This window comes from Cebus imitator, unplaced genomic scaffold (genome assembly GCF_001604975.1).
Source record: "Cebus imitator isolate Cc_AM_T3 unplaced genomic scaffold, Cebus_imitator-1.0 Scaffold168, whole genome shotgun sequence".
Classification (NCBI taxonomy): Eukaryota; Metazoa; Chordata; class Mammalia; order Primates; family Cebidae; genus Cebus; species Cebus imitator.
This window is the reverse complement of record NW_016107483.1, coordinates 2,960,178-2,986,708: the sequence shown is the minus strand read 5'-3', so window position 1 is coordinate 2,986,708 and position 26,531 is coordinate 2,960,178. Positions and strand designations below refer to the sequence as shown.

The 26,531-nt window shown below is 34.6% G+C and overlaps 1 protein-coding gene and 1 pseudogene across 6 annotated transcripts in view; one reads left to right on the top strand and one right to left on the bottom strand.

Moving 5' to 3' along the window:
* CADM2 (cell adhesion molecule 2) overlaps positions 1–26,531 on the top strand; it is a 1,069,796-nt gene that overhangs the window by 884,151 nt on the left and 159,114 nt on the right. For 4 of the 6 annotated variants that reach the window (XM_017544239.2, XM_037744178.1, XM_017544238.2 and 1 more), the window contains 2 exons: positions 21,142–21,294; positions 24,726–24,863. In XM_017544239.2, the coding sequence (XP_017399728.1) occupies positions 21,142–21,294; positions 24,726–24,863 (291 nt within the window). Of the gene's footprint in view, positions 1–20,545; positions 20,552–21,139; positions 21,295–24,725; positions 24,864–26,531 lie in introns of those variants that run through there. The other 2 variants (XM_017544240.2, XM_037744179.1) reach the window with 2 other exon arrangements.
* On the bottom strand, positions 6,596–7,174 carry LOC108315097 (annotated as a pseudogene).

The following is a 26,531-nucleotide window of genomic DNA, read 5'->3' as shown; positions in this document are numbered from 1 at the left end:
CTCAACCTCCCAAGTAGCTGGGACTACAGGGACATGCCAAACACCCGGCTAATGTCTCTTGACCTCGTGATCCACCCGCCTCGGCCTCCCAAAGTGCTGGGATTCCAGGCGTGAGCCACCGTGCCCGGCCAATGAAAGCATTTTATATGCGGGCGATAGGCATGAGTAGGGAGCAGAGTGAATTTTGTCTAAGTCACATGCGGTCTTTCTAAGTGAAGATATTGAAGTAAGCAAGAGATGAGGAAGTTGAGAGGGAATGTAAGGGATTGCTATGGTTTGAAGGTCCCCTCCAAAATCATGGGGCTATTCAATTGCCAAAGTCATTGCAGTGGGAGATGAGGCATGTAAGAGGTGATTAAGTCATGAGGGGTCTGCCCTCTTGAATGGATTAAAGCCCTTATTACAGGAGTGGATTAGTCTTTGCAGGGGTTTGGGTCTTTTTTTCTCTCTGTCTCACAAGCTTACTGGTCCTTCTGCTTTTCTGCCATAGGATAATGCAGCACAAGGCTCTCAGCAGAAAGCAGCATTTTGATGTTAGACTTCTCCGTATCCAGTACCATAAGCCAAAAAATCTATTTTCTCTATAAATTACCCAGTCTGCGATATTCTGTTATAGTAGCAGAAAAATGATTGAAACAGAAAGTGATCTTGGTCACAAGTGTGCCACCAAGAACCCCTAAACAGCACTTGATAATACGTATTTGCTCAATAGATCATAAAATCTAAGCCAAATAAGATCAGAAAAGAGGACACAAGAGGCTTGAATAGCAATGAAAGTGTGGTAGCATCTAAGAATGAAATGTTCTGGTGGTTGCATGAGAGTCCCAGAGAGAGTGGACTGGAGAGATGGGAGTTGGTGGTCAGCAGGTAGAATGTGTGGAATATGGAAGGGTTGCATGCACTGGTTATGAAAAAGTGAAGAGCATGCCCACAGAGTGACTGAGAAAGAGCAGAGACTGGGATCTTAGGACGATAGTCCAGGAACTAGGAGAATGATCGGAATGATCATCTGCATGAAAAGTAAAACCACCAATTCCTTTTCCTTCCAAGTTTCATAAGAGTTGTATCATGATTGTTATTAATTTTATAAAATACTTTTATGCCTTCTTTAAGATAGTTATGGGCTTTTCTTCCTTTATTTTGTTAGTATGTCAAACTGCATTGGTTACTTTTTCTGTAATTATAAATACCTTGCATTACTGAAATAAACCCAAATCAGTAAGAGTGAATTACACTAACGGATTCAGTTTGCCAAATATTTTGTTTAGTATTCTTTGCATTTATCTCCATGAGGAATTTGCCTGTAATTTCCTCTTCTTAAGTATTCCTTCAATTTTGGGTAAGTTACAGCAATTATTTATTGAAATGATACTACTACACCATTCGATTATGCTGGATTTTCTTTTTGCAATATGCACTGGAGGCTGTCAGCTCAGCCTCTAGTTGCTCAACTGTTATCATATTTGTAGTATATCTTTGACTTTCTGAATAATTTGCCACTAAATATTTCAACAATAGCAACAAATTTAATAATTCAAGTACAGTTTAAGTGACTGTGCTTTCTAACACTATTTAAAATTACTTCTTTACGTATTAACCTTTTAAAAATTTCTTTGTTTTATAATTCCTTACTTTATGTTAACGGAATTTATTCCTTCATTTATTACTGGAAGCATCTTAAACACACTTTAGATTATTTGTGTCACTGATACACAATATTATTTCTTATACACTTTTCTTTGAATGCTCCTCGAAAGCCAGAATTTTTTTTGGTAATTTATTCCAGCCTTCCTCCTTTTTATTTCAACTCTCACTTCCCATCTCTGTATTCGCTCTTCCTGTTTTGTGGTTGAGCATTATCTTATCTCTATAGTAATTTAACTCCCTGGGAACCCAGCCCAGAACCACTTTTTAAATCAATACATTTTAGGCAGGGCGTTGTGATCCAGTTAGAGAGGAAGTTTGGCCGGTTCTTGATTATAAGGCTGTGTCGGTGTTCTCCCTGCAGTAGTCCTGCCAGCTGTTTGAAGCCATGGCCCAGGTGATTTGAGTTTTTACTCTTAGCTTCCTTCAAAGAGCTGGAGAGGCTCACTCCAGGCCCTGGCTTCAAGAACTTTCTATTCTGGCTTCTGTTTCTGTCTGGGAGCACTTAAGTCTCTTTTACTGCCTACGAGCAAACTTCAGACCTGCAACTAAGCAGACCTGCAATTCTCATTTTATTTGGTTCTTCTCTGCTTATTTTATTTAAAAAATTAGTCCTCCAAATAAAACGTGTATATGTTGCTTTTTTCTTCATTTTTTTATTATGTGTTTGCAAAGAAAGCGTGGAGTAAAAATATGAACTCCTGCACTCCCTTATGAGGAGGTCCTGGTACACCTGAATCAGTTTTTCTTGATGGAATGAGTGTTTATTGCTAAAATATGAAATGGGATACAGACAAATAACTTCTTAGTGCATTATATTGACATTTTCAGGAGCAACATTTTTGAAAATTTTGCATATGGAAAAAAGTTTATTTCTGCAACTGATAATATGAATATGAAATTTTCGAAAAGTTTTTAACCGTGTCTATGTTTCATGACCCTTAACTGTGATTTAAGCTGTGTTAAGTCATAGCGGGTAGTATAGGTGTGAGATGGATGCAGATAAATACACAATACTACTTTTACGCAACTGAAACTACAATAGATACGATATTATCACAGGAAATTGTAATAAATCATAGACACAGATAAATCTGAAATGAGAACTATATTTGAAAGAATTCCAAGAAATAAGGCGTTTCAGTGACAGTGGAAAGCGACATTTTCACGCCAAACTATGAGATAGATAGCCTTTCAAAATAAATAGAATTTTGGAACGGGCAGGCTTGTAGGTGGGATACCATGAACAGAGGCACCTGTGATAAACTCCACTTGAGAGGCTGAGAAAGGAGAAATGCTTGAATCTGGGAGGCAGAGGTTGCAACGAATCCAGATCGTGCCAGTGCACTCCAGTGTGGGAGACAGAGTGAGACACCATCTTAATAAATAAATAATAGAAGAGAAACTCCAAAGTGGACAAGTTTTGTTTGCCTACCAGTAATTACTTACATTTCACTAAGAAAGGCAAAATAAGTGTAGGTGGCAAGAGACCAGCGTATATTTGTTTATGCTGAAATACTGATACCTTTTCTGGACCTACCCACCCTGTTACTGAGTCCATCTTTTCTTCTATTGGAGCTAATTATTTGACATTTAAAATCCTTATGCATGTTTTAGTCAGTCACTGGCCTAACTCCATATTCAAAGTTTCCAGAACAGTCCGCTTGATTCATTAGAGTCTTATTTAATTACATTCTATCCCTAGCTCTGATTTCTGGATTTTATGCCACATTATCATTCATTTGTTTTCATGTTGTTTTGCAATTATCACCTACGTATTTTATATCTGTACGTTTAGTCTCCTTCAAATAAATTGCAAGCTCTTAAAAATCAGTACAGGCACTTACTACTTCTTTAAAACTTCCTCTATACATATTCAGTGTTTTGAAGGAATGTTTTAATTAATAATTTATGTATTTGAAAAAATATATATTATAAAAGAGAATTCATATTTTATGTGTTCTTTGTTTTGTTTTTTCCATTTGTCTCCATTATTCTCTTTCTACTTTCCCCACGACTGCACTACTCTCTCTACCTGAAGACATAAATATGTGCATATACATACATACATACACAAACACATAGATTACACATACACACACATGCACAAATGCGTTTTCATTCTATACAGATGCTACATGAAGAAGTAGTCATTTCTTACAAGTTCAAGTATGTACAATTTTTTAAAAGGATAGATTCTGAAAGAATACATAACAGCATGAATTTCACAAATTATGAAAAACGTGGTCATTTCTAAGAGTGATAATATATAACATTTAGTATGCTAATACTATAAATTCCCTTATTATTATTTTTAAGTAAAGACAACATCTTAGAAAGTTAGAGAGATAAAGCATCTTTAAAACCTTCAAGATAGTACTTTTATGTATGTGTAAAATGTAACAACTGTGTGTCTAAAACAGTGTCTATGTCTACATGCCGTCAATCACCTTCCTTCTTTTATTAGTTTCAGATAGAACATAAACAACAAGACTGACAGTTTTGTGTCCTTTGCTGTTTTGTGTCACCATCCCAGACAACACAGTATTATGTCATCACTGAAGTCTGTCACATTTATTGTATGCTCCTATGTTTCTTAAAGACTGTTTTCTTTCTATTCCTCATAAATATATAAAGAATATATTGATTATATATTTATTATGATTATATATTTTATTATGGAAATATTTCCCATAAATATTATGTCTTCTACCACAGGTGAGAGTATTTATGCTATTGCCAGTCTCCAGAGTAAATGTATTTTGTTTGAAAGAAGTGTTTCTTAAATATCAAAAAAAGAATTTATTTTTCAAAATAAGGAGAAGCTGTAATGAATATCTGTATCTGTGTAATATATAAATTAATCATAGTGAATTGTATTGGTTTGGCATAAGAACTTAAGAATTATCAGTGCTACAAGAAGAAATAATTGGAAAAATGTTTAATTATGTTTATTTTATGGGTGATTTTCTTTAAATAAGTCTGTACATTTCTTCAGAAAATTGGTATCTGATCTAGAATAGTGATACAAATAGTGAAATGACAAGTATAAGAAGACCTGCACATGATTAATATAATCACAACTGCTTTTTCCTTTTTCTTCTATTTTCTGGAACCTCATCTACTTCCACATTGTCTAACTTTCACGTTATAAAATGAGTTCTTACGCCATGTTTCTTGCTAAAACACAGTCTAAACAAGTGAATCAGCTCTATAGCTAGCAAATAGTCAATTTCAGTAGTCATATAATAAGCTACCAGCAATATAATTTGCAATTTTATATCTTCTCAGTGTAACATTTTAAAAACAGATATAATGTAACTTAGCTAGATATAATGTAACTTATAAATTGCAATTTTATATCTTCTCAGTGTAATATTTTAAAAACAGATATAATGTAACTTAAAAATAGATATCATGTAACTTAGCTGATAAAAATTTAAAAATTCAGAAAAGCTCAAAGAAGTAAAAAAAAGTACCAAATTTAATCACCGCATTAGAAACATTTTCTATTTTGTTAAAGAATAGATTCCCTATTGAACACTTTATTTTACATCAAACTGTTCTATTTTCAATTAAGATTATATAATTTTCTGATTGTAAATGTTTTCAGGCTTATAATATGAAGGCTTTTTAATATTCCATTAAAATTATAATGTTAGATATTAATTTATTTATACTTTTTCATTATTATAAATCCATGATGACAGTTTTTTAATACAAATTTTGGTTAAAACAGAAAAGACTTCCACTACAACGATGAGAGCATTTCCATACTTACCTATAATTTACAGCTTATTATCTTGATTGTCTAATGAATTTATTGGGAAAAGTAAATAGGTAATATTTTTCTAAGATCTTGCATGTCTAACGATTTTTCTACTGCAATATCATGTGGAAGATAAATTGGTTGGCTATGAAATTTTATTCTCGAAATTGTGATGAAATTACTCCTTTGTTATTGAGATTTAATAGCTATTCTAATGAAAACACAAGTGACTTTTAGCCATGTAAATTATGCTACTAATATGTCTTCAATACCTTCGTGGGGTATTTCAGTACCATGGTTGCCATTGTGTTATTTTTCTCAATAGTTTCTGTTTGTGTGTAATCTTTCCTTTCTCTTGTATGTAATACTTCATCTTCTGCTTTCCGAGATACTTCAAGTTGGTCAACTAAATCATTGTTTCCATTTTGCACCACTTTTGTATAGCTTTGACTGCTTTTAGTTTGGGCTTGAATTCTTCTTTTACACCGTTACCTTCATCTCCATTTTTCTTGTTTTCTTTCTTTTTATTTTTTTTTTTTTCTGTTTATTTCAATGCCTTTTATTTTTTTTTTCTCTCAAGACAAAGCTCTTACAAGAATCACAGATGAGGCCGGGTGGGCTCATGCCTGTGATCCCAGCACTGTGGGAGGCCGAGGCAGGCGGGCCACGAGGTCTGGAGATCGAGGCCATCCTGACCAACATGCGGAAACCCCGTCTCTACTAAAAATACAAAATTAGCTGGGCGTGGTGGCGCGCCAACAGTCCCAGCTGCTCCGGAGGCTGAGGCGGGAGGATCGCTGGAACCCGGGAGGCGGAGGTTGCAGTGAGCCGAGATTGCTCAGACAAGATTCCGTTTTAATAACAAAATACGAATTCAATACTTTTAGAAAATCAGCTTTTAGTGACCCCGATCCCCGATGGCTGGAGAAAAGCTGCCAGAATTTTTCTTGTCTACCGCAGAATTTTCTAAATCAATAAGGATGCTGTCTATCTTGGCTGTATTACTTCCCACCGTGAGAAAAGAGACGGTATATGGAACAAGCTTTTTTCAGAAAATTGGCAGTAACCAGCTTTGAAGGAAAGTTGGTTAAGTTGGACTTGCAGTTGGAACTTGGGAAGCGCTTTCCCTTCTTGCTCCCAGAGGAAGGAGACACAGAGGCACACTTCCCGGAAGTTCTCGCCTCAGGGGGTCCCTCTTGTCTTCAGCAGCCAGATCTCACTGCGCCGTCGGTAGGGCTTCACGGGAGGATCATAGCGGGTTCGGAAGTAAAGTCCCCGGTAGGTGGCTCTGCCCTCCCGGGCAGCTCGCAGCCAGGCGGCGTGCGCTACGTAGTCTGCTTCCTTGGCCTAACGCCGACACTGCATGGAGTAGACGGTGATGCCTTCCCTTTCCTCAGTCTTAACGCTTTTGTCACTGCGAGCCAGTGGGTCGCTTTGAAATTGTTCTGGAATCCGGAACCAAACTTTTAATTTCTTCTGCAGAGAGCCATCTTCACTGGGGAACACGGCAAAGGAGATAGGGATTGTCATCCCCACCCCAATTTCCTTGTCATTGGTGCCCGCCGCGTACTTTGCGGCCTTGGGCATTGCTTCCGGTAGAGGCGCATCCACGGGCTTAGCTGTCACTTCTACTGTGGCAAACTTGCCTCCTTCACAGGCGCTTTCTTCGTAGGAGGATTCTTCCTTGTCCCCCTTGCTTAGGACCTGTCAAGGCCACGCCTCTAGGCTTCGGAGCGGCGAGTTCTTGATGACGCCCCACATGCCCCACGTGTTGCAGGGGAGATGCTCCCGGCACGCGAGCGCTTGAGGTGGCGGAGGGGCGACGGCGTACCACGGCAGCCACCACGGGCCGCAGGGTGGCCGGGCGGCGAGGCCGCTTCATCTCCATTTCTAATTTGATCTTTTAATATTTCAGATTAATTTTTTCTATGTGTCTTTCTGCTTTTTTATTGGAGTTTTTATCTTCTTACAGCATAGTGAGAGTTTAAACATTTTTATAATATTTTTCTGGTTTCTGTAGCAAATTCTGTAGTAATTTTCTAAGGTGGATATTCCTTTTATGATAAATTGTATTTTTCATGCTAACCATTTTATTTTTTAATTAATTTATTTTTGTCTGTTATGTAATGCTAGCCTTACTGGGCTCTACTAACACGACAGAAACCCTGCTAACTTCTTATAACTGGGCAGTGAACTGAAATATGCCACTTTACTTCCTTTTTTTTTTTTAACCTGAATCTGGTCGCATGACAGCCCTTCACGAAATAACTACTTGAATTTAAATATGGAATTAAACCTTTGTTTTTTTAGAAAAGTAGTCCACTTCCTTCCATTTATTCATTAGCAGGAAGGTATTTCTTCAGATCTGGTATGTGATGACATGAGACATGCATATTACCCTCGATTTCCCTTTTGTTCTACAATTAAATGGTTCATAAACGTGTTCTTAGCCCACTCCCTAATGTCTAGGTTAATTAATCACAGGTAGTCCTGTAGATCTCATATGGGATTTCGATTTTTCTAATTTTTGTGAGATCTCAGATACTTCTGAGTTCTGTACCACCACCATACTTGTAATTCATTGCTGTTAAAGTTCTTGTTTCCTTTATCTGCCTACATTTTACTTGTGAGTTCTGAACCTTCTTGAATATAATCTACCACTGCCACTCCCAATGTGGATGGCAGAAGATTACTTTTATGCTGTTAATTTCTTACTGTAACATAAGATCTCCTAGGCTCATTAGAAACAATTTTGATCACTTCAAAATGCAGCACTGACTTGGTATTTTCTGTGTGGTAAAATGCCTTACACATCTTGAATAGATGCATAGACAAAGAGTCACTTAGCTCGCTTTTTTCGCTTGTGGTATTAACTGGTTATTTTTCATTGTTGTTGATTTGTTTTTTTAACTTTTATTTTAGGTTCAGGTTACATGTGCAGATTTATTACATGGGTATACTCATGTCACAGATATGTGTTGTACAGATAATTTTGTCACCAAGGTATTGAGCCTAGTACCCATTAGTTATTTTTCTTGGTCTTTCCTTCCTCCCATCCTCCATCCTCTAGCAGGCCCTAGTGTCTGTTCTCTTCTTTGTGTCTGTGTGTTCTCATCATTTAGCTCCCATTAATAAGTGGGAAAATGCTGTATTTGGTTTTCTGTCCTGTCCTAGTTTGCTAAGGATGATACCCTTCACTCCATTTATGTTTCTGCAAAGGACATGATCTCATTCTTTTGTATGGTTGTGTAATATTCCATATGTATCACATTTTCTTTATCTGTTCTATGAATGCTGGACATTTAGGTTAGTTCCATGTCTTTGCTATTGTGCATAGTGCTACAATGAACAAAATGTACATATGTGTCTTCATGGTAAAATGATTTCTATTCCTTTTGGTATATACCAATGGGATTGCTGGGTTGAGTGGTAGTTCGGTTTTTAGCTCTTTGAGGAGTCCTCACATTGCTTTGCACAATGGTTGAACGAATTTACACACTCCTTCTTACAGCATAGACCAAAAAAAAAAAAAAAAATCAACTCAAGATAGGTTGAAGACTTAAATGTAAACCCAAAACTATAAAAACCCTGGAAGACAACATAGGCAATAATACACTTAGCATAGGAACTGACAGAGATTTCATGAAGATGCCAAAACCAATCACAACAAATGCAAAAATTGACAAATGAAATCTAATTAAACTTAAGAGCTTCTGTACAGCAAAAGAAACTATCAACAGAATAGACAGACAATCTACATAATGGGAAAAAATACTTGGAAACTATGCATCTGACAAAGGTCTAATATTAAGCAACTATAGGGAACTTAAACAAATTTATATGAAAAAAAATCCCATTAAAAAATAGGCAAAGAATATAAACAGACACTTTTCAAAAGAAGACATACACATGGCCAAAACATATATTAAAAAATGCTCAACATCACTAATCATTAGATAAATGCACATCAAAACCACTAAATATTTTTAAGTCTTGTTCTGTCATCAATCTTATATTTAATAAGATATATCAGTTTTTCCAGCTGATTGAATATGAGTGTTAGTAATTATTAAATAGGAAGTTACTTGAATGTAATATTTAAGAGATCTATAGGTTCTAGAGTGAGACTGCCTGAACACTCATCAGTGTTCAGATATGTATTATCAATATAACTTTGGGCAAGTTACTGAACCTCTCTGGTGTTTACGTTTCTCATCTTTAGAAGAAAAATAATGCTCGTATAAAGTCTTAATGAGCTATTATGAAGATAAAAGGTAGAAAATCTACATAAACACTTAGCAAATGTTTCATCAGATAGTGCATACTCCATAAATTAACATTACTCTATCATCGTCGTTGTCATCATTAAGTGATTTTTCCTCCATGTGGTGATTGTGCTCCTAATTTCCATCTTTGATGAGACATTGGGTTTATCTACTGCTCTTCTATTGAGCACGTGATTAGTAGGAATCCAGTTCTTTAAGAATTGTTTTAAAGGGCATTTTTGTTTTGTACAGTTGAAACTTCCCCAAAATATTTGCATGGCGTGGCTATTCTAAATATGCTGTGGAATATGCAAACAAAATACAGTTTATTAGCAAATTATTTTTAAATGGTATATTTTTCTTATTCTCTCCTGCATTGGAAGACTATTTTATGCAATATTTCCTTTCATACTGTCCCCATTATCTCAATGAAAGCTCCCTAAGAGAGCCAGGGTCTTTTCCACAGTGTAAGCCAGTTGTTGGGCTACCTATGTATCCAAGGCCAAGTCAAGCTCAAAGCCTGTAAGGCTAGATCTCAAAGATTTGTATGACAGCGGTAGAGTCAGCAAGTACAGAAGACTTTGAAGCAGTACATATCACACTATGGATTTCCCTCTTGAAAATTAGTAAGAGCAGTGTGTGTTCAGAGCTTTCTCTCTGGGTTTCAGAAGTCACCTCCACAGTACATCTCATTTCAACCTAGCTACAAAGTAGGAATTCACAGTTACTGCTGAACCATTATATTTAATAAAACACAATGTATTCTTTTATTATAAATTTCACATGATGTGTCTAATTTGATGGGTTTTTTTTTCAGTCTTTTGGTAAGTTTTATAACATTTCTTATGTTAATAGCTAAAAAAAAAGTCCTTATTATACTCATTTATAAAAGATGTTTATCAGATTAACTTTTATCAGTCACCTTCATGTGCCCTAAGCATCACAACTTCAATAATTTTAATTTTACATTGGCTTTTTGTCCTACGCCATCTTTAACTGCCCTTCCCACTTATTTATTTACACCTTTATGTATATAATGTATACATATGGATGTGAATATTTACATAAATTATATATATTTATATATTATATATATAATTTAGATATATTCAATACTATATGTTGCAAGATAAATATGCTTAAATTTTCCAAAATTTTATATTCTAGTTGTGGCAATGTATTAAGACATGCTGCCTTTCCTTTTTACTCTTATTTTTTCTGCCTTTTGCTCAAACTTGTTATAAATTTGAATGTTATGAATTTTTTTATAAATTAACTGTCTTAGTCTGTTGTATGTTGCTATAACAAAATACCACAGACTGAGTAATTTACAAACAATAGACATTCACTTGGCACCTGGTTCTGGAGGCTGAAGCGTAAGAACATGGTGCTGACACCTGGCAAGGGTCTTTGTGCTGTATCATAACAGAAGGTAGAAGGACACCTCCCAAAACTTCTTTGTTAAAGTCATTAAAATCTTCCATAAAGGAAAAGCCCTCATGACTGAATTACCCCTTAAAGGGCCAACCTCTTAATACTGTTACAATGACAACTAAATCTCAATATGAGCTTTGAAGGGACCATACAAATCATAGCATTGACAAATCTTCTTCTAAATGTTAACATGTAACTTAATATAAACAGAGTTGTTAAAAACCAATTCAGATCACTCTGGTAAAGAAAAATAAATTATTTAAAGAAAGAAAATTCAACATCATAGAAAATGGTTTAAAAAGTAGGATGTCGGCCAGGCATTGTGGTTTAAGCCTATAAGGCACAGGCGGATCACTTAAGGCCAGGAGTTCAAGACCAGCCTGGCCAACGTGGTGAAACCTCATCTCTACTAAAAATAGGAAAATTAGTCAGGCATGGTGGTGGGTGCCTGTAATTCCAGCTAGTGGGGAGGCTGAGGCAGGAGAATGGCTTGTACCAGGGAGGAGAGGTTGCAGTTAGCTGAGATCGTGACACTGCTCTCCAACCTGGGTGACAAAGTGAGACTCTAAAAAAAATTTAAATTAAAATTTAAAAGTAGGATGTCATTCTTCGAATTCTACATAGTAAATTATAATTTTTAAAAGTTTTATTACTTTTTCACTTTCTCATTGAATTTTTGATGTATGCAAAATTATATTTTAGAAACAACATTCATTATAATCAGTAATTTGATAATTTTCTAAAGATAATATTTTATTTGTGAAAAATTCCCCTATACCTCCTCCAGCCTCAAAGGGGAAAATTTAGTAAGAAGCAGAGAAACTGAGAGAAGGAAGCGGGATCAACTGGTGAAACTTTCAGTAGCAAACATATATTGGCAATTAAAAATAATAAAGTCATTTCATAGGAAATTATAGACATTATTAATAAAATTTATATTAATGTTTTTATGGTTGTGCCTATGTTTTGAAAATGTAAAAATGAATAGTTTCTTAACTGTACAGCATGTGCCTAGATTTTCAGTTTATGTACTCTAAGAAGTTGTTTATTTCACTAAATAATTATGTTGTTACCTTAATGAAAACAGTACTGTGAAAAATTTAATCCAAATTTCAGGCTGTAGAAGGTACAACTTTGATATTATTAGAATTATGCACAACGTAGTCTGGAGCCATTTTGCATTTCTGTGTTGTAAAGACCATCTGAAGGCTTTTATAGAATATGGGATCTTGTAAAATTATAAAACAGATTACAAATAAAAGGGCTGGCTTCTCTATCTAATGAAGGCAGATGTTTTTGATTCCCAATCTACCTTTGTGTATGTATTTCCATAATAGCATGACATATAATCTTCTTGTCTCTTTGATATAAATGCTGTATGAGAGTTATACCACATCGCTACATAGGGTGGTTTAATAGTTAGACATAAAAATGAATTTCATATGTCTATGAGGAGACCAATATATTGTAGGTTGTTAAAAAGAATAAGGGCTTTCAAATATTGTTTGGTTCAAATACCACATCATTTTCTTGTTCTATGGATCCAGGCCACAGTAAGTGGTATCAAATTGGGAACTCTATCAAATATTAAAATATATTATCTCAAGAAAAACAAAAACTGAAAAAACCTAGGGAAATACTGCATTTTGAAGAAGGAAACAAAATATTCACAAAATTTTATTTGTAGGGGATGGAGAGAAAATATTTTGTTTATAAGGCTCTTGAAAATGTGTATCAGAATGTTGTAGTTATTTAATTTGGATGACTATCTGTTAACAATCGTCTCCATAAAGCTACCATACTAAACATAGAAATACTAGGGTGTAAAAATTGAAATTCTACTACTGAAAAAATTTCTTCAAATAGTGACACAGTTTTCAGATTTATTGCTTAGGTTCTGTTTGCATTTCTATTCTAAAACTCCGTTTACTATGGTTTCAGTAAAAATTTAGTTTAGGCTGAAACTTGGTATACCAAATAGGAGCTCTAGAGCAATGGTTGTTTTTACCAATTTTCCAGAAGATTGATTTGGATTGTTTTATGTTGTATGACTGTAAAAGAACAAAACAGAAAAGGAGTCACTTGCTGGATACTTTATTCTGTTTGTAACTCAAATCTTTATTTTCTTTTTTTCCTGGCAATTTGTACTATTACAAATGACACTAACTTATTTTAATATATTAAATAAGATTGTATGGAGCTACCAACAAATAAAATAACATTTGATAATAAGAATAAGAGTGGTGGCTGGGCGAAGTGGCTCACTCCTGTAATCCCAGCACTTTGGGAGGCCAAGGCAGGGGGATCACAAGGTCATGAGTTTAAGACCAGCCTGATCAATATGGTGAAACCCCGTCTGTAGTGAAAATACAAAAATTAGTTGGGCATGTTGGCAGGTGCCTGCAGTCGCAGCTACTAGGGAGGCTGAGGCAGGAGAATTCTTGAGCATGGGAGATGGAGGTCACAGTGAGCAGAGATGGTGCCACTGCACCCCAGCCTGGGCAAGAGAGAGAAACTCTGTCTCAGCAAAAAACAAAACAAAACAAAACAAACAAACAAACAAAAAAGAGGAAGTAGTCTACTCTCAAGCAACAGACAGCAAAATAAAATTTGATATTGAATCAAAGGTCATATAGGTAGAATTCTTAAGTACATCTTCCCATCAGGAGGACTTGGCTTATTGTACCGACACATCTAAACTTCCTAGGAATTAAGTGGGATACTTGGGTGGAGAGCACAGGCACTGAGATTAAAGAAAATGAAGGGTGACACCCTGTGGTTGCTGAAATCCTATCACATCACTGACATGGAATTTAGGTTAGGAAATGAAACTTACAGGTTGTGAATTAAATACATTTTAAGAACTTTTAAATGTGTGCAGTGTTTGTCTTGGCTAAAGTCTTATGAGAGTAAAATTTTATGCTTTTAAGGCATTAATTATATTAACATTGAGAATTTAAGTAGCCAAGTAATAGTTGAAGTGATTTCTATCATCCTGATGTAGATTTTTACTTTAGTACTTGTCTATAAAATATAATGAATTATAATGATAAAAATCACAAAGTAAAAAATATTCACTTAATGCAGGGAATTTTCTAAAATGTTGTTAATACGATTACAGAATAGTATAAGCTGAAGATTGATAATCCACGTATTCAATATAATCTAATAAATTACTAATGAGTATCTATACATACTATAACACGTGTAAGGCCTTGAAAAAAGTACAGAAATGTATATCGTAATCCCAATTTGGGGAAGTTTTATGTCCAATAAGTGAACTACAAAAAGTGTAAGAAATGTTGCATTTTAATGTTCTCTTAATCATGATTTAAGCATTCTAAAATGTGGCACGAATTATTACTCACAAGAAACAAATTTAAAAAAGATTTTTTTTAAAGTTTTCAGCAAGGAGTATGTTATCACCATTATAAATATAACACAGAAAGAAAACTATTAATGCAAGTATTCACAAACTCTTGCTAGCAAGTTCTTGAATAAATAATACTACATAAATTAAACAGTACTATTCTTATTAAGTTAATTTGGTTTAAAACTAATTAATATACAACTTACTAAATATGCTGATATCTTTTGTTAGAAATGGGTGTAAAATGTGTCTAAAATCCTCCACTTAATTGTTTCAGGAATTTTTATTTTATTTGGTATGAATCCAAAATACACATTTCTATGATTGATGAACCATTTGAAAAATCATTTTATCCAGAATTAAATCTATTTAATAGTTTTACTCATCAGTAATATAATAGAGTCTTATGCACAGCTAAGATGAACTCTTCCAGAATTTAGAGTTTTGAACTGTTAAATTACCTCACTGGTGGGTGGCAGGCAACTAATGGCTGATAGGGCATGACCTCAAAGTGGTCTACTTAAGCCATTAGCTTATTTTTAATCTCTGTGATATGTGAATAATAGCCCCTTTTTCTTTTATTACACATGCTCATTTCTTCTATTCTTCAATTATTCATTCCTAGTTTAATGTTTTAAAATGTTTGAGATTTTAATTTATTAGTGAAAAGGACATTCAGGTAATGATTTACATTTTATGTCCTCAAAGAGAAACTTTTTTAAAAACGTTGAATTCCTTTCCACTGACAATTTTACAATTCACTATTTGGGATCACTATATATTTGGGACCTGCTACATAGAAAAGTTAAATGATATGAATGGTCTTTGATTAACTACGGCCTTTTGTGCTTTGGGAAACTGTAAGGTAAAATGAAAATATTTTCCAAGTTCACTCATTGAGTAGTTCAGATCATTTTTCAGTGAACTACCACTTAGTTAAAAAAATTGTGTAGCATGATGTTTCTAGCTCTTTTATACTCAACAGTGTCTAAATGGGACTTTTTTTTTTCTTTTTTTTTTTTTTTTTTTTTTTTTTTTTTTTTTTTTTTTTTTTTTTTTTTTTTTTTGGCTTCTCTCCCATGGGGGATCCTGTGGAGAGATATTGAAGAGGACTTCCTAGTTCAGTTCTTTTTCGCTCTGTTCTTATCATACATAGAGTTTAGCTCGACGTTTCAATTCAATAGCTACTCACTGAATGCCTACTGTGCAGATAGCTATAACTCAGGGTGCTGAAATAGTGAGACAAGTTTCCTGCTCACAGGGAACCCACTGAGTTATAGTGCATTCCTCTTTGGACTATTAAAGGTTTTTCCTTATTCTTTTGTATTTGAAATGCTGTTTTAAAGTGAACTGTAGATGATATCATAAGTATTTATGAACTTGATTAACAGTGTGGATGTAGGATTTGCTTAAAATATTCTGTTCATGGAAAATCTTGTTAGGCAGCTCTATTGTTTAGAATATAAGCTATTAAGAAAATGTACACAATAAATAATCCATGTAGTAATGCTGGCAGTTTCTTGATCCTTAAGACTGTGTTGTCTGTTTTTAAATATATTCATATATATCAGTTCTAAAATTCTAAATGACATTTTTATACTTTCACTGTGATGTAGCATAGTATCTTCACCTTACAGAGGATTGAGACATATATCAGTAACTTGCTTAAGTTAATCTGATTAACCCTTAATGAAGCTTACATAAAACTTCATGTGATATGCTTTTCAGAGCCTAGTTTTTAGTTAGTCAAGGCTGGTAATAATCATAGAAATAACTCCAAGTATTGTAAGTTTTGGTAAGTTGAATTGATTGAAACATTTCATATACTAAAATATCTGGTTTATCATCAGGATTCCAAACCCCAAATAATTTTAGAATGTCATTGTATATGTATTTTAAGACAATTTATATACTACATGATATCATTCAGTTCTCATCATAATCCAAAGATAGAAGGAATCAGAAATTATTATCACCAGAAACCTGACCTCATATAAGTGTTTGGAGCTAAGTCTTTTGACTTCAAATCAGTATCTTTAACTTTATTCCATGAAAATAGTTTAAATATTAAAGTCTTATATTCGTATGTATTGAGCAATTCAGTTTGACTTTAGCGATGTTGTATGGTTCCAACAAACAGTCTGGCTAAAACAGAGTTAAATTCCTTTGTCAGGATTCACTAAAAAATGTAAGCTCTGTCTTTGTCCATGGAACCCATGTTAGAAGAAATGAAATTAAACACAGGAGGTGGGTAACATGTTCTATCCGTACAGTATCATGGCAGGAATTTGAGATTTTTTTCCTTTTGGTGACCTCCTTAGAAATGTGTGAACAAAATACATGAGTACATATAATATACATATATATTTTATACATATGTATACATGGAAAAAAATTATAAAATTATATTTAAATGTATATATTTATATAAGAGAAATAATTCTATGAATAAATCATTGTTTTGAAAAGGGTTCCTATTGTGGGAATAGCAAATTTGTGCCCCACTGTTTTCCTCTGGCAGCTAAACAAGGCACATATATCATGGCATGTAGGAGACAGAGTGTGAAATAGACTTTTTTAAAAATGTGCTATGTCCATATACAGCCACAAGCATAGACCCGCTTTGTTTTTCTCTTTCAATATAAATCAATTTTTAAAATATTTGCATGTGTAAATCTTGCTAAGCAATTAGATTTCACAAAGAATGACAGCAAAGGGGATACAATCATTTAGATATTTATTATTTGAGTGTGTGAGAGGATGTTTTTTAAAGATATTTAGAATCATAAACATTTAGAATTTTCCCAAAGGTTATATATTTTATAATTATCTGCTCCTCTCACAAAGCATATAGGAAAGGTGCAGGTAATTTAAAAATATATGGCATTTGGGATCACGCTCTTGTGTGGTAAATCTGTACATTGAATTTTAAGCTTTGATATCCTAAGTGTTCCTCCTACTCCATCAAATGTGCATTAAATTTTTTAATCATAGTTTTTTTTAATTTATATGCAGTTCTAAGAAATAATACAGAGAGCTCTCGTCTGCCCTTCACCCAAGAAATAGCTTGTAAATCTACAAAACATCATCACAATGAGGAAATTGACACTGACACAGTTTAATAGTATTATTTGGCTTTCATCAGTTTTATATGTATTCATTTTTGTGTGCATATGTGTAAGTATGTGTGTGCATGTGTTTAGTTCTAGACAATGTTATTACATGTATAGATTAATATACCCATCACTACAATCAAGAGACAAAACAGCTCCCAAAACACAAGGATCCCTTCTTCCTCTTAGAGCCACACCCATGTCCCTCTACTCTCTATCTCTATAAATGTGTTATCTCAAACTTCTTTTGAATGTTTAATCTGTTACAAATGTTATACGTTTCAAAACATCTTATATGGGTTCTATCTTTATATAGAGAGTTTTTGAGTGTATTCTTTATGTGCTTTTCATAGTGGTTGCTCTGGGTATTGCAATAAACAGACAATTTACACAGTCTACCAGTAGCAATATTTTGCTACTTTAAGTATGGAAATCTTACTTCCACTAGGTTTCTTTGGTGTATCCACCTTTTTCTTGTCTTGAGTATTCCTTCTGTATATGGTAGACATTATCAAAGTCATATGTTTGTTTTAATAATCATATATTTGAAAAAAATCTCAGGGGGAGAAGGGAAGTCTATTGTATTTTCTCATATTTTGTTATTTTTTCATTCTTCTTAATGCTTCAAGATTTCCTCTTATTAATAATTCTTTTAAGTTTGAGAAATTTTAATTTGTCTTTAAGACAGTCCTGCTAGAGGCAAATGTTCTGTTTTTTTTTTTTTTTTTTTTTTTTTTTTTTTTTTTTTTTTTTTTTTTTTTTTTTTTTTTTTTTTTTTTTTTTTTTTTTTTTTTTCTTCTAAGAACATATTTATTTCCCCTGACTCCTAAAGGATAGTTTTACTGGTTAAGAATTCATAGTCGACAGTTCTTTTCTTTCAGCAGTTGAAAAATGCACCACTTCCTCTGGCCTCCATGATTTTGAAATGGAAAATGTATTGTCATTTGAATTTGTATTCTCTTATAATTAATAAGCCATTCTCTTGGGCTCCTTTCAATAAATTTGTTTGTTTAGTTTCATCTAGTTTTCACAGTAGAGCTCACTCTTCTATGAGAAGTGCCCCCACTGATCTGACAGAAGGTGGAGCTCAGGCAGTGATGCTAGTTTTTAGCAATTTCCTTTTGATGTATCTTGACATAGATTTCTTTGGGTTTTTCCTACTTGGCTTTCATTCAGCTTTTTGACTGATTCTGTATCTTCTTGACTTTAGCCAAATTTGGAATGTTTTCAACCATTATTTCTTTGAATGCTCTTTTACTCCCATTCTTTTTCTTCTCTCCTTCTGGGAATCTAATGATACCACTGTTAGATATTTTGTTATTGTCTCACAGGTCCTTGAGGCTCTGTTCTTTTCTATCTTTTCTTTTTATCCTTTTATTTTCTCTTGGCTATTCAGATTAGGTGAATTATATTTGTCTGTCTTTGATTTTATCCTCTATCATTTTTACTGTACTATTGAGCCAATCCAATTGGCTTTTTTATATTGGTTATTGTATTTTTATTTCTATAATGTCCATTTTTAATACATTTTTTTTTTGCTAAGGTTTTCTGTTTTCATTTGTGTCAAGATAATTAGTAATTGCTTATTAAAGTATTTTTTAAATGGCTGCTTTAAAATTTTTGTCAAAAATTTTAGTGTTTGATTTATCTCAGTATAGATATTTGTTGGATATTTTTCCTCATTCAGTTATGATTTTCCTGGTATTTGGTATGACTAGTAAGGTTTTTATTATTATTATTATATACTGGATATTTTGGTTATTATGTTAAGAGACTCTGGATGCTAATTAAATTTATTCTAAGAAGAATTGCCCTGCTTAGGTATAACATGCCAGTCCTAGCTTTCAATTATGGGCTGTGGTTCTAATGAGAATTTAATTTTTAGGGACTTTGTGGTGCTATTTGGATAGGTTGATTTGTCTAGTTCAACGGAGGCCACACTGCTCTCTTCTGGTCCACCTAAGAGGGCAGAGGGGATTCCCCAGGCCAGGCTATAGGGTCTAGGTGAGGTAAAATGTGCTCTAGCTCAGCAGTCCTCAACCTTTTTGGCACCAGGAACCGGTTTTGTGGAAGACAATTTTTCCATGGATGCTGGGTGGTGTATGTGCGATATGGTTATGGGATAAAAGTATTTGACCTCAAATCACCAGGTATTAGTTACATTCTCATAAGGAGCATGCAACCTAGATGCCTCGTGTGCGGAGTTCACAATAGATTTCTCTCTCCTATGAGAAATGCCCCTGCTGATCTGACAGGAGGCAGAGCTCAGGCAGTAATACTGGATCGCTCATGCCTCATCTCCTACTGTGTGACCAGTTCTTAACAGGCTGTAAACTGATACTGGTCCAAGGCCAAGGGGTTGGGGACTCCTGCTCTAGCTTAAGAAAAGAGGATCACTTCCAGGGCTCTGTACTTGGTATAGAGACATCCCCTCTCCTCGTATACCCTCACTGCCTCACCCCTTACACACACTACCAGAGCTGTTTATCTGCTCATTACCTCTAGATGGAGAGGGGAAGTCTCAGGCACCCTGGAAGTTTGCTGTTAGTAAGCCTCCTACATCATTCCCCTTGCAGTAACCCAGTCTCTCCTGGTATCTTTCGATGGACTCTCATTTGATCAGCAGTAAAAATTAGTCTGCCTAGACTACCTTCTGTTTCTAGATTGTGACTGGGAGAAGCTGGGTCTGAACCATCTTTTACTGTTGTTTGGGAAGCTACTGGGGTTTTCCTTGGGTGCCAGTGTCTTTAACCAGTCCTACTCACTGTTTCTGCCTTTTAGAGTACTACTCCTTTAGCTGCTGCTTGCTTAATTCTAGACTTCACAGCTCTACTTAGTGAAGCACATAATGATAAGCTTTTTAATGCCTTTTTTTTCCCAAATGAGGCAAGTAGAACATAATTCAGCAAGATGCTAAAATATCTTCTGTGAAAATGAGTGTCTTGTGACAGAAAAGGTGATTCAGATGAAAGACTATATTAGCATACAGTACATCAGAGGCACAAACCAATCAGAGCAAATGTAAAAGTCACATAGTTTACAGGTACCTCTCTGCTCAATATCAGCTCAAGTTTAAATAGTTCAACTGCCTCTACTGCAGAGAATTTTTAATATGCCAGTATTTTTGTTGTTGTCTTGGAAGGCCTGCAGCAGTCACAGTTTACCAAATTTATCTGCCCATAGAAGTGAACCCATTTTGTTGATAGCTTTTCTTGGCACTGCAATTCCGTGAAAGATTTGCAGAGGAAAGCTAGGTTTATCAACATCACTATCTACCTCATCTCAAGTATTGTATTAGATGTAATCATTTAATGAAAAAGTTATTTCCAAAAACATTAAGGAACACCTAATTCTACTTTGAAATTTTTAAAAATCTGATAAAATATTTCAATATATTTAAACCTCCTTTTAAACTGTTCCAAGAAATAAGATTTCAATGTATGACCAAAGAAAACACTTATTTTATTGTGTATTTTAGAAAATACATAGTCTAAAAATGCTGTTTCTGATGTTGTTATTTACATTTTCAATATTTTCTCTTTCCAGCTTTAAGGGACAATAGGATCGAGCTGGTTCGCGCTTCCTGGCATGAATTGAGTATTAGTGTCAGTGATGTGTCTCTCTCTGATGAAGGACAGTACACCTGTTCTTTATTTACAATGCCTGTCAAAACTTCCAAGGCCTATCTCACTGTTCTGGGTAAGTGCAAGGGACTAACGCCATGTAATCACAAAACCAAACTGATATATATTTCTACAGCAATGTAATTCAATACAAAAATATATTTTGAAGATCGTATGAATAGATATGGTTTAATCCTTTCTCTGCTACATTTTAACAAAGGCATGTTAAAATCATTTAGTCACTTTCTGCATTTTATAAAGGGACAAAGATAGATTCAAAGATGTATATGACAGAAGCACACAGCTATTTTTTTCTTAGTCAGCAATAGACACTGGTTTTCTTGACTTCAGGTAAATTTTTTGTATCAAATCACCTGTATGTTGTATATATTCTGATCCTTTTACAAAATGACCCAATAATGAGCATAATGAGTTCAACTTGTGTTCTATACTGTGCTCCTTTAGTTGATCATGCAAGTCACCTGATAAGGCCTTTCTTGCAAACTTGTGGCTCTCAAATATGACCTGCTTGTGTATTTAGTGTATTTAAATGACCCTGACATTTCCATGTGTCTTCTCTCCTTTTAAATTTATATTTTCTAGATTCCTAAATGAAGTACATAATGCTGCTTGAGCTTCCAGCTTGCAGTTTTTTTGTGCTTTTATTCTCTAAATATTGGGCCATTTTCCCAAAGGTGAAAGTGACACAAAAAAGCAATACGTTTATACAGGTTCTAAGGAAATAAGGTTGTAGCTCCGAGCTGTGATTCCACAGACGTCAGTGCCCCAATCAGCTGAAATTGCTGCAGTTCATTGCAACACACCTGTGTACCCAACAAGTTAGAGGAATTTAAAGATTGATTTTTCCCCCCAAGCTTGCTTTCCTCTTTAGATAGATAAAGGCACAATGTTGCATTTAAAAGGACTAACACATGCTGTTCTTTTGGGTGGGAATATTAAAGTTAATCCAGATAGTGTATTGGTTTTGTGCATAGGATATAAAACATATTTCTTTGCAAGTCACTCTGAGACAATTTTATAAAAATCCTCACAAGTTTGCTATTAAATACAAAATATACCCAGTAAAATGGCGTATTTCAGGGTAACAACTCCCTAAGGATAATTTATTGTTCTGTGGAGAGCCGATTTGAAACTCAAAGAATAGATGACTGCTGAATTCAGTTTATTAAATGGTGATGTGGCATAGATTTTTTTAAAAAGAAAGCAGGTAATATGAAGGTGAAGACAAAATATGTTAAGAGTAGTATACTAATTTTTCATTTATCTTTGTTGTTCCTCTTGTTTAATTTGTATTTCTCATACTGCTTTCCAACATTCTTACAATTTATTCTTCTAAGTGGAATTAAATAGTACAATAAGAAGATTCTAGTCTGCCTTTATTATTGAATATTTTAGAAAAAATTTAATAAACATAGACAAGACAGCTGAATATTATTGCCTAGGAAATGTATAATATTCTACTACTTAACTCATCTGTGTACTATCTTCATATACAGTTATCTGCTTATTCATTGGATGATTAATGCTAGCAAAAGTAATAATGGTTAGCATTATTATACTATATAATTATACTATATTATACATATCATACTTCACAAAACCACAATTGCATTTCTTATATAAACTATATCAAGAGACATTTTCTTTTTTTTTTTCCTTTTTTAAATTTATTANACACACACACACACACACACACACACACACACAATTTGAACTTTCACCGAAATTTGAACTCTCTCTGACACACACAGGTGCACACACACACAGACACACTCAAACATACATTATTTAGGAGAGGAATAAGTTTATAAGGGAGATGGCTTAGTATTCAAGTATAAGAATTGTTTATGATGATTACTAAAATGTATTTCCCCATTGTAACATGTATTATTTTCTACATTAACTTCTATGAGACAGGTTTATGCAAACCATTCTGCTTATTTTAAAATTTTTATTTAATATTTATTTATTTTTAAGAGATAGGGTCTTGCTCTGTCACCCAGGCTGGACTGCAGTGGTAGGATCATAACTCACTGTACCCTCACACTAGGCTCCAGTGATTTCCCCACCTCAGCCTTCTGAGTAGTTGAGACTACAGGCGCACACCACCACAACTGGCTAATTTTTATATTTTTAGTAAAGGTGGGGTTTCACTGTATTGGTCAGGCTGGTCTCGAACTCCTGACCTCAGGTGATCCGCCCACCTCAGCCTCCCAAAGTGCTGGGATTACAAGCATGAGCCAGACATTTTCTACTTTAGAAGAATTAGAAAAGTCAGTGTACATACAATTATTGATGAATCTATTATACTAAAATTTATATTCTTGAAAAAATTACACAGAGGATAATATTCTTTTTAAGCTTTAAGAACTTTGAAATTAGGAAAGAAAGAAGCTAAAGTTAAATCATAATTTGGTAAGGAATAAAGAAATAGGTTTTGTGAGCTTTTTTCTTCAATGAAATTTGCCTTTTAAAATCTCTACATTATTAAATCGTATAATATATTGAATGGTTGTTTTCAAGGTAAAATTTCATAATTTAGGCCAGGAATGGTGACTTTGGCAGGCCAAGGCGGGTGAATCACTTGAGGTCAGGAGATTGAGATCAGCCTGGCCAACATGATGAAACCTCGTCTCCACTAAAAAATACAAAAGTTAAGCCAGGCACTGTGGCTCATGCCTGTAATCCCAGCACTTTGGGAGGCTGAGGCTGGCAGATCACTAGGTCAGGAGTTCAAGATCTGCTTGGTCAACATGGGGAAACCCCTTCTCTACTAAACATTCAAAAATTAGCTGGGTGTGGTAACATGATCCTGTAATCCCAGCTATTCAGGAGGCTGAGGAGAAGAATTGCTTGAACCTGGGAGGCAGAGGTTGCAGTGAGCCAAGATTGTGCCACTGCACTATAGCCTAGGGACAAAGCAACACTCCCTCTCAAAAAAAAAAAAAAAAAAGTAGGGTGTACAGCTGGGCATGGTGGCTCATGTCCAATCCCAGAACTTTGGGAGGCCAAGCTGGGCGGATCACCTGAGGTCAGGAGTTTGAGACCATCCTGGTCAATATGGCGAAGCCCCATTCCTACTAAAAATACAAAATTAGCTGGGTGTGGTGTCACACACCTGTAATCCCAGTTACTTGGGTGGCTGAGGGAAGAGAATGGCTTGAACCCGGAAGGCAGAGGTTACAGTGAGCTGAAATCATGGTACTACACTCCAGCCTGAGCAACAGAGCCAGACTCTGTCTTAAATTAAAANATACATGTGTATGCATGTGAATATACATTTACATATGTGCATATAGACATACCTATGTATGTATATACACACATACATATGAAGCATTTATTTTATTACATAGTAGTTTGTTAATCTTGATTGAACTCTTGTAAGTTAACCATTCAGTTCAGTTTCATGTGTGAAAGTAATAGACGCAATAACAAATCAACCCTGAAGATTGATGCTCATGTCATGATTTGCTTAAATTTCAGGTGTTCCTGAAAAGCCTCAAATTAGTGGATTTTCATCACCAGTTATGGAGGGTGACTTGATGCAGCTGACTTGCAAAACATCTGGTAGTAAACCTGCAGCTGATATAAGATGGTTCAAAAATGATAAAGAGATTAAAGGTAAAGAATAGAAAAATGAAAATCAAAATTAATGTGCTGAAACCAGCAGAACATGTTAGGAAAAGGCATTTTACGTTATTTTTCAAACCACCGTATCTCTTTCAGGTTATGCATCATTTGAACCCATTCTTAAGTAAGGTAATTTTACAAGGTATATTAATATATAAGTATAATCTCTGTGTCCCTCATTTTTCTCTTCTGTAAAATAGATTTAAAAACAAAAGCCTTATGGAAAAGTTGGGGGAATAATTAATTTAATACGTGAAGAAACATATATAGATTCATGCTTCATAGCAATAAGCAATTAGTACATATTAGATATTTCAGAACACATAAAATATTCAGGCTAAAGACAGAGAAACTGTATGAATTATTTCTCAACTTGGTTTCTGGAATTACAGAGTTCTGAGAATAAAACTGGTTAAACATCAGTAAATTCTTACCAAAGGCAAAACGTGTACTTGTCTCAGTAAAAATGCATAATTTAAATTCTCTAATTTAAGAATTTAGTTAAATTAGAGAATTTAAATTTGAACTCTCTCTCTCTCTCTGACACATACACACACACACACACACACACACACACACACACAATTTGAACTTTCACCGAAATTTGAACTCTCTCTGACACACACAGGTGCACACACACACAGACACACTCAAACATACATTATTTAGGAGAGGAATAAGTTTATAAGGGAGATGGCTTAGTATTCAAGTATAAGAATTGTTTATGATGATTACTAAAATGTATTTCCCCATTGTAACATGTATTATTTTCTACATTAACTTCTATGAGACAGGTTTATGCAAACCATTCTGCTTATTTTAAAATTTTTATTTAATATTTATTTATTTTTAAGAGATAGGGTCTTGCTCTGTCACCCAGGCTGGACTGCAGTGGTAGGATCATAACTCACTGTACCCTCACACTAGGCTCCAGTGATTTCCCCACCTCAGCCTTCTGAGTAGTTGAGACTACAGGCGTGAGCAACCATGCTTGGCTAACTTGTTTAATTTTTTGTAGAGATCATGCTATGTTGCCCAGGCTCGTCTTGAACTCCTGGGCTGAAGTGACCCTCTTGCCTCAGCCTCCCAAAGTGCTAGGATTGCAGGTGTTAGCCAACATGCTCAGATATTCTGATTATTTTTACCTATAATTGTGATACCTTATATCACACTAATTAATAATTCTTCATAATGGGCATACAGGCTTAGCAGATAAGATTGCCCATATTACTGAGAAATTATGGCTACAGTCCATACAATTCTTTTTTATCCATTTCCTATTTTAGTTACTCTCTTTCTCTGCATATTTTTCCCAAAAAGTCCTTATCCATAATTTTACCCTAATCACTACCCTTGCCTTAGTATTTCTAATAAATATACCTTATTGGATTACATTTTGAGAAATGCAAGTCCCAAGACACAAGTTAAACATCTTATGCTAAATTAAATTTCAGGTTACTATGTAACCTGATTCTTGAATCTGTCAAGACTCAGTAATATTCATTCTAATTCTGCCTCTAGGATATGTTAGTCTAGGCGTTTCTGGACTTGGTTAGATCTCTCTTTAATGGATGTTCCACACTGCTTCCAGAGTTATCTTATTAAACAAGAATCTGATCCAGGCACTTTTCTACTTAGGCATTTCTAATGGAAAGCCCT